General features: G+C 41.1%; 1 protein-coding gene across 1 annotated transcript; it reads left to right on the top strand.

The window, feature by feature from the left end:
- The first annotated feature begins 8,434 nt into the window (after positions 1–8,434).
- Positions 8,435–14,116, top strand: LOC135539376 (homeobox protein OTX1 B-like). Its single transcript, XM_064965217.1, has 4 exons — positions 8,435–8,740; positions 10,758–10,933; positions 11,537–11,688; positions 12,585–14,116. The coding sequence occupies exons 2-4, from the start codon at positions 10,837–10,839 to the stop codon at positions 13,374–13,376; spliced, it is 1,041 nt and encodes a 346-aa protein (XP_064821289.1). The 5' UTR covers positions 8,435–8,740; positions 10,758–10,836; the 3' UTR covers positions 13,377–14,116.
- The last annotated feature ends 238 nt before the right edge of the window (positions 14,117–14,354 follow it).

Below are 14,354 nucleotides of genomic sequence, written 5' to 3' on the forward strand. Positions count from 1 at the left end.
CAAGGAGTGGGACTCTAACCTGGAAGCTTATAAGAAATCCCGCTATGCCCCCGACGAACAATCAAACAGGCAAAGCATCAATACAGGACTAAGATCGAATCGTACTACCCGGCTCTGACGCTCGTCGGATGTGGCAGGGCTTGCAAACTAATACAGACTACAAAGGGAAGCACAGCCGAGAGCTGCCCGGTGACACAAGCCTTCCAGATGAGCTAAATAACTTCTATGCTCGCTTTGAGGCAACTAACACTGAAACATGCATGACAGCATCAGCTGTTCCGGACGACTGTGTGATCCGCAGCTGATGTGAGTAAGACCTTTAAACAGGTCAACATTCACAAGGCTTCTGAGCCAGACGGATTACCAGGACGTGTACTTTGACCATGCGCTGACCAACTGGCAAGTGTCTTCACTGACATTTTCAACATCTCCCTGTCTGGGTCTTTAATACCAAAATGTTTCAAGCAGACTATCATAGTTCTTGTGCCCAAATACACTAAGGTAACCTGCTTGAATGACTACCGACCCGTAGCACTCACGTCTGTAGCCATGAAATGCTTTGAAAGGCTGGTCATGACTCACATCAACACAATTATCCCAGAAATCCAAAACCCACTCCAATTTGCATACTGCACCAACAGATCCACAGATGATGCTATCTCTATTGCACTCCTCTCTGCCCTTTCCCACCTGGACAAAAGGAACACCTATGTGAGAATGCTATTCATTGACTACAGCTCAGCGTTCAACACCATAGTTCCCTCAAAGCTCATCACAAAGCTAAGGACCTGGGATTAAACACCTCCCTCTGCAACTGGATCCTGGACTTCCTGACGGGCCGCCCCCAGGTGGTAAGGGTAGGTAACAACACATCCGCCACGCTGATCCTCAATACGGGGGCCCCTCAGGGGTGCTTGCTCAGTCCCCTCCTGTACTACCTGTTTACACATGACTGCACGGCCAGGCACAACTCCAACACCATCATTACATTTGCTGATGACACAACAGTGAGACAGCCTATAGGGAGGTCAGAGACCTGACCGTGTGGTGCAAGGACAACAACCCCTCCCTCAACGTGATCAAGACAAAGGAGATTATTGTGGACTACAAGAAAAGGAGGACCTAACATGTCCCCATTCTCATCGACGGAGCTGTAGTGGAGCAGATTGAGAGCTTCAAGTTCCTTGGCGTCCACATCACCAGCAAACTAACATGGTCCAGGCACACCAAGACAGCCGTGAAGAGGGCACGACAAAACCTACAGCTGGACCATTGAGAGCATCCTGACGGGTTGCAGCACTTGGATGGCAACTGCTCAACCTCCGACCACAAGTCACTAGAGGGTAGTGCGTACGGCCCAGTACATTACTGGGGCCAAGCTTTCTGCCACCCAAGACCTCTACACCAGGCAGTGTCAGAGGAAGGCCCTAAAAATTGTCAAAGACTCCAGCCACCCTAGTCATAGACTGCGGCATGACTGCGGCATGCGGTCCCGGAGAGCCAAGTCTAGGTCCAGGAAGCTTCTAAACAGATTCTTCCCCCAATCCATAAGACTCCTGAACAGCTAATCAAATGGCTACCCATACTTTTTGTAATGCCCCCCCCCCCCCCCCTTATATGCTGCTGCTACTCTCTGTTATTATCTCACAGTCACTTTTATAATTTTATATAACCTCGACACCTGTGCCCCCACGCATTGACTCTGTACCGGGACCCCCTGTATATAGCCGCGCTATTATTATTTACTGCTGCTCTTTAATCATTTGTATTCTTATCGTTTACTTTTTTTGGGGGGGCGGGTATTTTCTTAACTGCATTATTGGTTAACGACTTGTAAGTAAGTATTTCACTGTAAGGTCTACACGTGTTGTATTCTGCCCTTTTGACAAGTAAAATCGTATTTTATTTCATTTGAAATGCAAGGTGGAGTTGTAGTGATTCCCTGCAACAAGGCACTGCTACCGCACCTCACCCCTGGCCTTTGATTTCGCTCGCCATTTTTTAAAGGTTTTGGTTCATGCTCGGGGTCTCCGTATTTGAAAGTGGACGCTCCTGCTCTTAAAGGGGGATTCATGCACAGACTACTGCCTACTTTTGTACTGCGTCTCAGGTTTTGTATGATAAGTTTTATTTTTTTATACATTCAAAATCAATATGTAATCCTGTGCAGGGGATTATCCCGTGCACTAGGCCATTTGTGAGGCTCTTTGAGCTTTGTTACAGGTCTTCTGGCAGCTCTATGCCATAGATTGATTAGGTGCAGTGCCAGAATCCTATCAAATGGCCAGCTCTGATGATGGTGCAAACTCTTTCAGGGCCTCTAGTTGACTGGAACTGGAGATAAGGCTGGATGGCAATTCCCTTCCCTCCTGCTGCACTCTGGGTAGAGAAAAAATAGTGTTAGTATATGTTGTAGGAAGTTGTGATTTGCTCCTGTGCTCCAATTGCACTTTTGTAGCTATTTTCAATATTTGGAAATAATCTTGTGTTGCATAGCTCATCTCTGCTTTGCCTAATGTGAAGGCACTTTCACCCTCACAAATGTTAATGTAACAACTGCCCCTCCCTCCCTCCCTCCCTCCCTCCCTCCCTCCCTCCCTCCCTCCCTCCCTCCCTCCCTCCCTCCCTCCCTCCCTCCCTCCCTCCCTCCCTCCCTCCCTCCCTCCCTCCCTCCCTTTGTTAACCAGGTAACCCTGTGGTTGAAAGTGAATCCTTTTTCAGCAACTCATTGTACATTGATGAGGCAAATCCACCTCATCTAAAAAGTAGGCCATCCTAATGGCATTTGAATGACCAGAAAATAATATAACTACATTGGGCTGGTAAGGGATAATAGAATTTTACAGGTAATTTGTTACCATGGGAAACTCCACCCTTGCCAGTGTGGCGTCATAAGTTGATTATCTTGCTTCCCCAATTATTTAAGCTATCTCCGGCAAAAAGTAAAAGCACTGAATTACAAGTTTGATTCCAAAAACCATTATGATTGGGTTAAAATTTGTCATTTTAGGTTTGGTAAATAAGCACCCCAAGTCTCTCTTCCCTCAAGCTGCTGAGAAATGCAGTGTCGCCTTCAGTATATTTTCCTCCTCTTTTTTTCTGTGCATAGGGAGGGTCACGGGGAACTGAACCTGTGCATTCTTGTGTGGCTTGCCAACGCTCACATGGTTACCACTGGTGCGCATTGTTAGGGATATCTGAATGAGCACTGGCCATGCAAGTTTTAACGTGATTGCCCGGGGGCAGTAGAGTGAAAGAGAGGAGGAACAGAGTGAGGGAGAGAAAGAGAGGGAGGGAGGGGGGAAGAGAGAGAGAGACTAATCCTAAAAGGATTGAAAGTTGCCCTACTCTTTGCTCAGGGTCCCTCCCCCTCACCCCCTCACTCACTCTGTTTTTGGGGGGATTGCGATGGGGGTGTATGTATGGTGGTTTGGGTTGGTTGGGTGACTGTGGGATCTTTAAGCCGGTGTCTGATTTCTCCCTCCTGCTCCTCATTTGTTCTGCCATGTCTCTCATCATTTCTCCTCATTGTTTACCTTCCTAATGAGAGGGGCGGGAAGGCCCTATCCTGTGACAGACAGCTACATGCTCCCCTCTGCTCTCTCCCTCTCTCTGCTCTCTACCTCTCTCTAGTTCTGCTCTCTCTCTCACTGTATCTCTGCTATCTCTCTTTGCTCTCTCTCCCTCTGCTCCCCCCTCTCTCTTTCACTCTTCCTTTTCTGCCTCTCTCATTGTACATGTATGACTGTTTTTCACTGCTATGTTCATGACACATTATAACTGCCTTTCTTGTTCCTGTTTAGTCATGTGAGCTGTCAAAAAATGTAAGTTACAATGTAGCCTAATATTTGCACTCACTTGACAGTCAATTTGGAAATTGACGCCATGCCAATACCACAAAGAGGGCCTATGAAAATAAAGTGAACGTCAATTTTTTAAGATGATAAATTGCATAATGTTTTGATGTTCAATATATGAAGTCCATTTTAAGAGATGTTAAAAATAGGTATGACACGTTGCACTCTCAATAGTTGGGTCTTGTCAAATTCTTTATTAAAGCACTAACGTTTTCACCAACACCAACTTTAGTAATGGTGTCTTCAAGACTTACATTTAAATGTAAGTTCTGTGTCTCATGTCAGGGACGTCATGTCCATTTGTGCGCAGAAAGAAAATTAAGAAATTGTTCACTTCACTCACAAATATCAAATTTGTCTATCTCTTAAAAAAGATTAGGTGCATGGAGCCTCTGTCTCGTGTTTTAGTCTATGGCAGCTGAGTGCCAGGCTGTTGAGTTTTGGTCATTCTCCTTTAGGTTAGGCTAGGTAATGATACAGTGTTGTTGAATGCAGAAAGTGCTGGGCACCCTGGCTAAGTGACTACCCTTGACTCCCCCATTAAGTGCCAGTGTGGGACAAAGAGAAACTGAGTGCCAGGACAGAAGACAGGCCTTGCGTGATAAGTGCATGGTCCTCCAAAATTGCCATCCTTCTGGCTGTGTTATTCAGATTACATTACAGGAGAACCGTTCTTTTTTTAACCAACCACCTACTGTATGGGAAAACTGTATGCCAACTACCTTTCAAACCTCTACATCTCATCAATTATTTTCATGGGATCATTCCTTTACTTGTCAGTTTGAAGCAAAATGATCACCATTTTGGAATGCATATGCTAGGCTATGGTTACCTTTGGTTGTAGGCTAGCAGTTATTTGCAGGGACAGTGAGTAGGCTAGCTACCTGTCAACCCATCTGACCTCCCAGTGCCCTGTTGAAGGCTGGCGTGCCTAGGACTACATGATGCTCGTGCCTCCATTGTGAGGAGAACACCAGGTGATATTTCAGACTGGGAAACTAGCTCTGTATGAAACAGTACAGTACATCCCTATCCCACGTGTTTACATTACGGCACAGTATCAAGCAGCAGAGTCTCACAACACATCGCACTCACTCACCCTGTTGGTCATGTGATCTCTAAGCACTTGTGGAGCTATTGTATAGCCTAATAGGTCTGTTTCTTGTGATTGATAATAAATCATGTAAGATGGTTAATGGAAAGGATGCAACAATGATCTATTAGTCAAAAAAAAGTCAGTTGATGAAAAGAGAGATTAAAACTAACAAAAAAATGCATCACAAATATGTTTTCAAGTCTCCTGAGCAGCTTCGATAATGATTTTATAGTGCATTTGCCATAGATATTGACTTTACTGTAAACAAGATTTTGTTTTGTTTATTTCATGTGGTGTAATAATTTGGCATGTTATTGCAATAGTAATTAAGTATGGGAGTTAATGACCCACTTTCACTTATGGTATAGGCCAACAATTTAGAGGAGCAGTCTAGGCTAATAACAATTGCAGTCATCATTTTTATATTTTAAAAATCATACAGTTCAGTTTGATATTTCTATGCATTTGAAGCTAAACTGATATGGGAATGTTTTATGCATTCTGAATGATTAGGATTCCAACATTGATTAATTTTCCCTATGATTTTTTGCATAAAACGTTTTAAGTGTTTACATGTTCTGGACTTATTTCCACTAATTCTGTAAATAGAGCCGAGATTTTGAATTTCACGATTCGAATTTTATGGTTTTAATCAGAAGATTATTCATATGGGTTACTATTTCACAACACAAGTTCATCTATAATAATGTGTGGATGGAACGGAATGCATAGCACCAGTCTTACGCATACGTAGTATCATGTGCATATTGTTATTCGAATAGACGTTTTGACTTCTGTGGTCGGATCTCATTCAGTTTCAGCTCCGTCAAAGAAATGGCACGGCTCCACGTACATCAATAATATAGTCATTTAATCTGCATGGGAGTTTTCATTGTAGTAGACCTATACTTCATTGACTAATGTAGTGGAAATATCTCAATTGAACGTTTTTACAGTAGTAGCCTATAGGCTACACCTCGGTGAAAGAATGTTTGAAATACTTTTGGAAAAAATATAGCCTATTTAAAACTTGCCTGTAGGCCATTTCGTTATTAATGGCATAGATTGGACTATGTTATTTATTGAAAACAATGTTCACCATTATTTCGCAATGTGCAGTTAAACCTGCTGTTATGGAAATCTTTAAAATGCAACATTGAGCCTCAAAACTAAAATTCCATGTGCACGATAAAATCTTGCATGACAAACCATGATCATTTGATGACTGTCTCCAACCAGAGTTTCGCATTAAGGTGAGCACCTTACCTCTGTGTATTTCCACCATTGCGTAATGCTTCACTTTTACGCGTGTATCCAAAAAAGAAAAGAAAACAGCCACTCAATCCTTGACACCGACTATAAACCCATAGATAAAGTATTTTTGAGTTTAAAAACTTCATAATTAGGTGCTGGTCTCCTTGCGTAGTGCTATAGCTGTAGCATACAAGCCATAGGTATCTTTCTGGGAGAACGGATTGCTCCCCTATGTATTGCAGATGTGCAAGCTTTGAGATCTGTTGCTATTACCGCGCATGCAGGTGTTGATCATGGGTGGATTTTGAAAAGCCAGTTCCACAGCCACAGGTTTTTCTTACAAAAGGCAGAGGGAGAGAATACCGACTCCGCGTGCCCATGCTTTCTGACAACTTGGGAGATTTTATGCATCATCGTTTTAATAAGCACCGACAACATACGCGACCTTCTCCAATCCTGCCAGCTAAAGAGACAAACCTTACACCCCCACCCCTTGAGTTGTCCTGATCCCTGGTTTTACGGGCTTAGCATTAAGAAAATTCTACTGCAATTTGGGATTAGGTCCAATACTCTTTTCACAATGGGATTTTGCTATTTGATATCTTGATACTTGTGTGTGATCGATCACATTGGCTTTGACAGGTCTAGGCCTATATGTTGGGCGCTTGAGTCATACAATAGTTGGAGCAAACGTGTAAGATTAGCCAATAAATATCGCATTTTGTATTTTTCCCTGGCCATTGTAATATGCATTGGGCCTGTTTGGCACTGAAAAAAACTTAATTGACTTGCCTATTGGAATTTACCTTGACTTACTAATATTAGCCTTATTTCGTTCAGAGCCAAAGCCTACCATATAAAATGGCACCCATAATTTGTGTGAATAAATGTAAACTGTAAAGTGCAAACCTGTTGTCATTCGAAATGCTCATGATTTGCCTCCAACCATTAACGGCTATTATTTTAGCGCTGTTACGTCGTTGTTTCGATTCGGCCATTCTAAAGATCCAAAGAGGATGTTAAATGCCTTCGTTTGATATCACATTTAGTTAACTAATGTTCTTGACAGTCTTTTGAGTATTTGCTCGTGATTGATTATTGCAGCTCCGGCTACAATTAGAGTTTATTTTAATATGAGCTCGACAAAGCACCAGCCGAGGCGGTAGCAGTGGAGACAGACGCCTCATGGACTGTCTCAACAATTAATCCCGAATATAAATATAATTTGTATTTTCCATTCTTTATGCACATTTATCTATTGAAAAATGTTTTTTATGTTTTTATTTTAGGTTATAGGATATAGATAGATGGTCGATTCCACATCCAGTTTAATTCATATAAAACTTTATTTGAGAGGAGAGCCTCGTTTGGATGAACTGCACTATTATGCTGAAATGGAAATCAAAGTGAGGATTATGTCATTCATTAATATTCATGAAAATATATTACACGGTTAAATCAGAGCCTCTTTACCACGTTTGGAAAGTATTCCGCTGCTATGGAAAAACATTTCTCAAAATTGTATAAACGATGGTGTTGTTCACAAACAAACAGACAAAATGACAACGTTGAAAGGTGATTTTCTCTGAAGACCCACACAGGGTCCAAAATGCATTTACTACCGAGGGCAAGCAGTTTTCTTGTTATTTTAATCAATCACATAGGTTACACTAAAGCTATATTCGGTTTTAAGGTATTACATTTTATTTTAGGCAATCTAATTTATTTTCTTAGTTGACATTTTTTCATGTAGGCCTAGTTCCCAACCCACTTTACGTCATCGCTTTTGATGAGAAAATTGTTAATTCGCGCGTTTAAAGATTCTCTCAAGAGTTAGTACTTTTCATGAGCGAAATAAACATTGAGACCTTAAATTGACCTTTTACGGTAGCCTACATATTTTGTTTTTATGCAAACGCTAAATCTACTAGATGCAAATGAAATTAAGAACAACGTAGGCCTACACCTAAGTAGAGCATTCAATGTAATGTGTTTTTTTTTTATTAAGTATAACTTTTTCCAATTGTGGGCTCTCACGTGGTATAGATTTATTTAAGCATTTGAATGGGAGGGGTTTTCTTGCAATCCTCGCAATTGACTGGTTACCTCTGTCGCCTGTAAGGGCGCACGGGCGCTTGGATTGGACGAGGTGGGCCGTTCTGCATGTGTTTTACGTTCATAGAAGGGCAGGGTAGGCAGAAGGTGATCAATCTCCATCGGTCAACATTGGCAATCACCTTACCACAGTGCAAGACGCACAAGATAATGCAATTGATTTGATTTTTATTATATTTTTTCCAATTGTGAAATTTTCCTCTGAAACACACAACTGGGGTTCAAATTGCAAAACTGCGTTGGTTGATGTAAACTCCTTATTTACAGTTTACGTATTTCTCATCCATTTGTGTGCGCAGCTTCTTATGGTTGTCTCGCTTTCAAGAACATTTCCTCCATGTGGATATTCTTGATGTACGGGATCTTCTTGGTTTGACTACAAATAAAGCAAATAAGAAAACAGGATCCCAAACGCAAGGTGAGTGGTAAATGCAAAGTTTTCGTTGTCTTATATAGACCTATGTAGTCCGTTTAGGCTACGTCCTTCTGGGTTGTTATTCGTCATTTTGATTGAATTATTTATACTATTGAGGTTACTGTAATCTATTCATATTATTTTATAAACGATGTATTTTTATTTGATAGGACTACGAATTTTGTATTTAGGTGCAACTTGCGGTGGAAACTGTTGTGCGCTCATTGAAAATGGTCATTGTAAATGGTCGTTGTAAACAATTACGCTCGTCAGGGGAAGCGATCAAGAATTACGTGACAGTAAACTCCCCATTGGAAATTCAGTTTTTATAGTAAATTAATATCCTAAATGCTACTTCTGGGTTGGTTGTGCACTTATTATTTGAATGGTAAAACTCTGAGGCCTGACAAAACACATGGAATGTATATCTTTGAGGTGTTGTTAATTCATTTTGCGCATAAGACCTTTTCTTATAATGGTGTCCCTGGGGCTCTCATCTGAATCGCAATAGAGTTCATTTGCACAGAGTTTTTCGCCATTTACATTTCCTTAAACTCCTTCCTGCGGTTATGGAAATACAGTGAAGTATTTACGCCTCAATACAAATCCATCAGCTGGTCCGTGTCCACAGCATGGACCCAAGTAGGTCTATATAGAGGCCAAATACATTGTTGCCAGTCAATGAAGTTTAAAAAAACAAACCTATTTGTTTCAACCGTTACATTAAGGCACCCCGTCCAATTACTGAAACGCATCTACATATGATATCGTATATGCCATCAGGTCTGTTGCTTTGATTTGAAATCTAGATTTGCATATTTTTCTAACTTGATATGCTTTGGAGCATATTTCAATCGGATACACATCTTATACACATCTTATTATCAGGGTATAACCATGTAATAATGATAACCACGATTAAAATGCATTAGTGTTATTTAATGTATTTAAAAAAAATAAAAAATAATCTAAGTTACAAAAAACAAGCCATTTGATAATGTGTGACATCTGGTCTCTGCTGAAAGAGAATGTTCCATTAGGCAGTCGTGTAGAACACACCCCAGAAGATGTGGATATTATATAGGCCTAGAATATTTATTTGTCAAATATAGTGGCATGCAATAATTTGACAAGCAGCCAACTTCATTTTCATTTCAACATGAAACTTTGGACAATTTGTTATTTTACGCAGGCGTAGCATGTCGGCCCTGTATAGCCTATAGGCCTAGACAAACTACGTATGAAATAGTCTAGAGTTGTGTTGATTATGTCATAAAATGGCTTATATTAACAGTGAAATGGATTATAAGGTAGTGTATGTGTAGTTTATGCGTGCATCTATAATTTATGCAGGCTGTTATGACTCTTGACATGTTTGTGATCTGGGTCCAAATCCATGCTTTATTTTACTGATCAAAGTCATTCATCTTATCTCGCAGGCCTCTCTATGCACCGAAAATGTGCGTAATGGCGAATGTAATGTTTTTAACAGTGGATGCATTTATCAAAACAAGGGTTTAAAGGTTGGCCATAAGGAGTCATGCGTCAAATGGAATTAATACACGACTGGCGACAGATTTCATCCGTAATTATTTATTTACTGTAGTGATGGATGACTGCAACCTGAGTTTATAATTGGATATCATTTAGCCACGTTAACGCGTCATGTCATACTTTGTTTGAAACCTTTGTAAACGGCTAATCTTTGTATTTTTGTAGAGGGAATCGGCTTTTTGATTCCCTTTTGATACGACTCGGGTGAAAGTTGGAAGTCTCAATCAAAAAGTCCTATAGGCTACTGGAATTTAGCAACGTTTTGAAATTGGAAATATAATTTGGCTTTGATATTGTCTCAGGCTAGTTCCAATTGAATTGACCATAATTTGAATATAGGGCCATTTTAATTATTAAAATCAAATGTAGTTTGCTGATTTGCTCTTTGTAGGCTACTAAATATAAATTAATAACCAACAGAAATATATATTTTCACATTCTACTCACAATGCGTTTTTAATTGCAGGATTTCATCAAGGGACTGCAACATCGGGGGAATCGAACACTTCCGCACCGACTTTGGTTTCCCCGTTTCCGTTTCTAGCATGATGTCATACCTCAAACAGGCCCCGTACGGCATGAACGGAATGGGGCTCAGCGGTACGGCCATGGACCTACTGCACCCATCAGTGGGGTATCCAGGTAAAACGCCCCCCAAACACTTCACATTAACTGTGCCAAATCCGAATCACCTGTGACGTTATATTGGATAGTTGTCTGTTGCTCAATATAGAAAAATATAGGAACGGGTAGCACACACGGCTCTCCGGCAATACATTCCATGTGCATTATCACACTTCCAAATGCACGAAAAGTCATAATTAAACACAAGTTGGTGTCAACTTATAGGATGGTATGATTTAATAGCAAGATTCATTCCTTCGCACTATTTTCCGTTTCCACATGTTACATGACTAAGTAACTGTTAGACCTAGTGTGATTACAGTGAAGGCCTATTGTAGTGCATAATATTGTGTGATTTAAACCTGTTATATATATATATATATATATAAATATATATATATATATATATAACATTCACAGGTTATTTTCGTTTTGAAGAAACACTTAACTTTGAAGCTAGCTATTTCTGAAATATATGAAAATATGAGATGGAAGCTTTGAATACTTATATTGAACCTCGTTTGTTTTGGTGAACAATGTTGTTTTTTTTTCATTTCGTTTTATTATCAGATCGAAATGGCTTCGAAGAGTTTCCATTGACAGGTTTCTATTCCATTTCAGCGCATCCGAGGAAACAGCGGAGAGAGAGGACAACTTTTACTCGCACTCAGCTGGACATTCTGGAGTCCCTTTTCGGCAAGACGCGCTACCCAGACATTTTCATGCGGGAAGAAGTCGCACTGAAAATCAATTTGCCTGAGTCTAGAGTCCAAGTTTGTACAGATTTGCAATTATTTAGTTACTACTGTCTACACTTGTTTGTGTGAACTTGTCATTTGTGGGAACTTTCTGATCTTGCAGTGCAAAACTGCAACGACCCGGACAAGGCCTATTACTGCACCTTTCAATCAATACTTTACCTTTTATTTAGGATTTTAATGAGTTTCAACACAGTTGAATATTTATTTGGGCTAAATGTTAAGTAGCCTACACTGCAATTCAGCTCTTAGCTGCAATTGTATACTACACGAATAAACAATATGCATCATCTGTTATCATAACTGGTTATGATAGTTCAACAAATACATACAATTCCATGTTTTAAAATATAATTTATGTTCAGCTCTCACATAAGGGCCGTCTTAAGAATTTATGAGCCCCCTTTTGAAATGGGTGTGAGAGCCTTTATGTAACCAGCTTTTGTACCCCTCTCACAGGCTTACTGCAATTATGGCAGCTTCCTCTAGAGTTTCACTGATTTAGCAGAGAAATGTGCACGGTATGCAGGGTAGGCAGCCAAGCCTGTGCAGAGGTAGCCTGCAAGTTGAACACTGACTGCACAACAGTTTCATGCCATTCCCAAGTGTCTGCAATGCCTAAAATGGGATAAGAGAATCAGTGAATAAAGAATAATGTTGTTTTGTTGACCTACACGAAGATATGACCGATTGAGTTGATATCAGTTATGCCTTTGCAATGAAGTACTATGTATGCCACTAATTGTACAAATTAAAAGCATTCAATATTATCAAATGGAAATAGTTATTCAGTTTGTCACAAGTTGGCATGACCAGTTTGACAACTGCTTACTCAATCAATGTTTTGCAAATGTGTTTGGCCGGATGACAGACAGCAATTTAAAGTTGACCCTTTGCCTCTTGTTGTGCAGGTATGGTTCAAGAACAGGAGAGCCAAGTGCCGTCAGCAGGCCCAGAGTGGAAACAATGCTAAAGTCCGGCCTGCCAAGAAGAAGTCCTCTCCAACCAGGGAGAGCACAGGCTCAGAGAGCAGTGGTCAGTTCACCCCTCCAGCAGTGTCCAGCACCGGCTCCTCTTCCTCTTCCTCTGCCTCGTCCGGTGGCTCTCATCCCTCCGGCCATGGAGGCCAAGGCCTGAGCAGCACTTCTACCTCCGTCACCGCCCCAGTGTCCTCCATCTGGAGCCCTGCGCCCATCTCCCCGGCCCCCGCACCACCCCCTGTCCCCGACCCCGCTCCCCCAACCAGTGCCTCCTGCATGCAGAGGTCTGTGTCAGGTACTGGAGGCACGTCCTCCTACCCGGTGTCCTACAGCCAGACAGCGGCGTCCTATGGGCAGGGCTACCCCGCCCCGGCGTCAACGGGCTCTTACTTCGGAGGGGTGGAATGCAGCTCGTACCTGGCCCCCATGCACTCTCACCACCACCCACACCATCCGCACCAGCTCAGCCCCATGACGGGCTCCTCCATGTCTGGCCACCCGCACCACCATATAGGGCAGACCTCAGGGCACCACCACCATCACCACCCCCACCACCACCAGGCCTACAGCGGGGCCGGCCTGGCCTTCAACTCCTCAGACTGTCTGGATTACAAAGAACAAACGGCCGCGGCCGCAGCCTCTTCATGGAAGCTCAACTTCAACACCACCGACTGCTTGGACTACAAAGACCAGGCCTCCTCCTGGCGGTTCCAAGTCTTGTGACTTTTTTTCCCCCTTTCAAATAAGTATTTTTGTTTAGTTTTTTTGTTGAAGAGCTATTTTCTTCAAAGCATTAAGAAGTTAACTAATAGTAGAGACAATTATCAAGCCTTTTTTAAGTTAATGATTGGAAAATTCAAGTAACGCACAGATGAAAAAGCCTGTCCAGGTGGCTTCTTCTTTGACCATTTTATGAATCAACAAGCTTGAATTGGATCCACTTACCCATACTTTGGGACATCAAGGAATATTTTTCTACACATGAACTCTGAAAACTGCCCTCCAACAAGTTCAAAAAGTATGTAGTTTATCCCTTTGAGTTAGAATAGTTTTTTTTCAGGATGGAGCAAGAGCTCTGTGTTATGGATTTGCCATAAATATTCCCAAGAACGAGCAATTGAGGGCGAAACTTTGTCACAAAATTTGTTTTATGGAAAAATATGATATTTTATGCTCATGTATTTGATATAGGCCTACCCATTAGAGACCATTTAAAATGAGAAATTAAGATGCTGCTATTGTTTTCAGTTGGCTGATATTCAAATTTATGTTAATTCCAACTTGAATATTGTTCATTGTCCGGACTGTAGTGTTGTATTTTGGAAGTTTAATTGCAGCACTTGTTTATAAGGTCAATGATTTTGCTATTGTTCTTTACGAAGAAAATGTGAATTAGACACGCAATGTCAGTATTCCAATGAAATTTAAAATGTACATTCGTGTCTTTATAATAAAGATTCGTTAAAAACATGGTTGGTTTTTCCAATGCAAAGAGTGTTCTTATCTGAATGTAGTGGTGCCTAGTGGTGCTTTTGTTGGCAGGTTTAGATTACATTCATTTAAATACTTGGACGGCCCTCAGAACTTTATTAAGGAACTTTATTAAGGAATGAACCTATTTTAAAAGTAGTATATTGTAAAAAAAAATGTAATTTTAAATTCTAAATTCAAAGGCTAATAATGGACTTGGCCTAAAGATGG

This window comes from Oncorhynchus masou, chromosome 5 (assembly GCF_036934945.1).
Source record: "Oncorhynchus masou masou isolate Uvic2021 chromosome 5, UVic_Omas_1.1, whole genome shotgun sequence".
Lineage (NCBI taxonomy): Eukaryota > Metazoa > Chordata > Actinopteri > Salmoniformes > Salmonidae > Oncorhynchus > Oncorhynchus masou.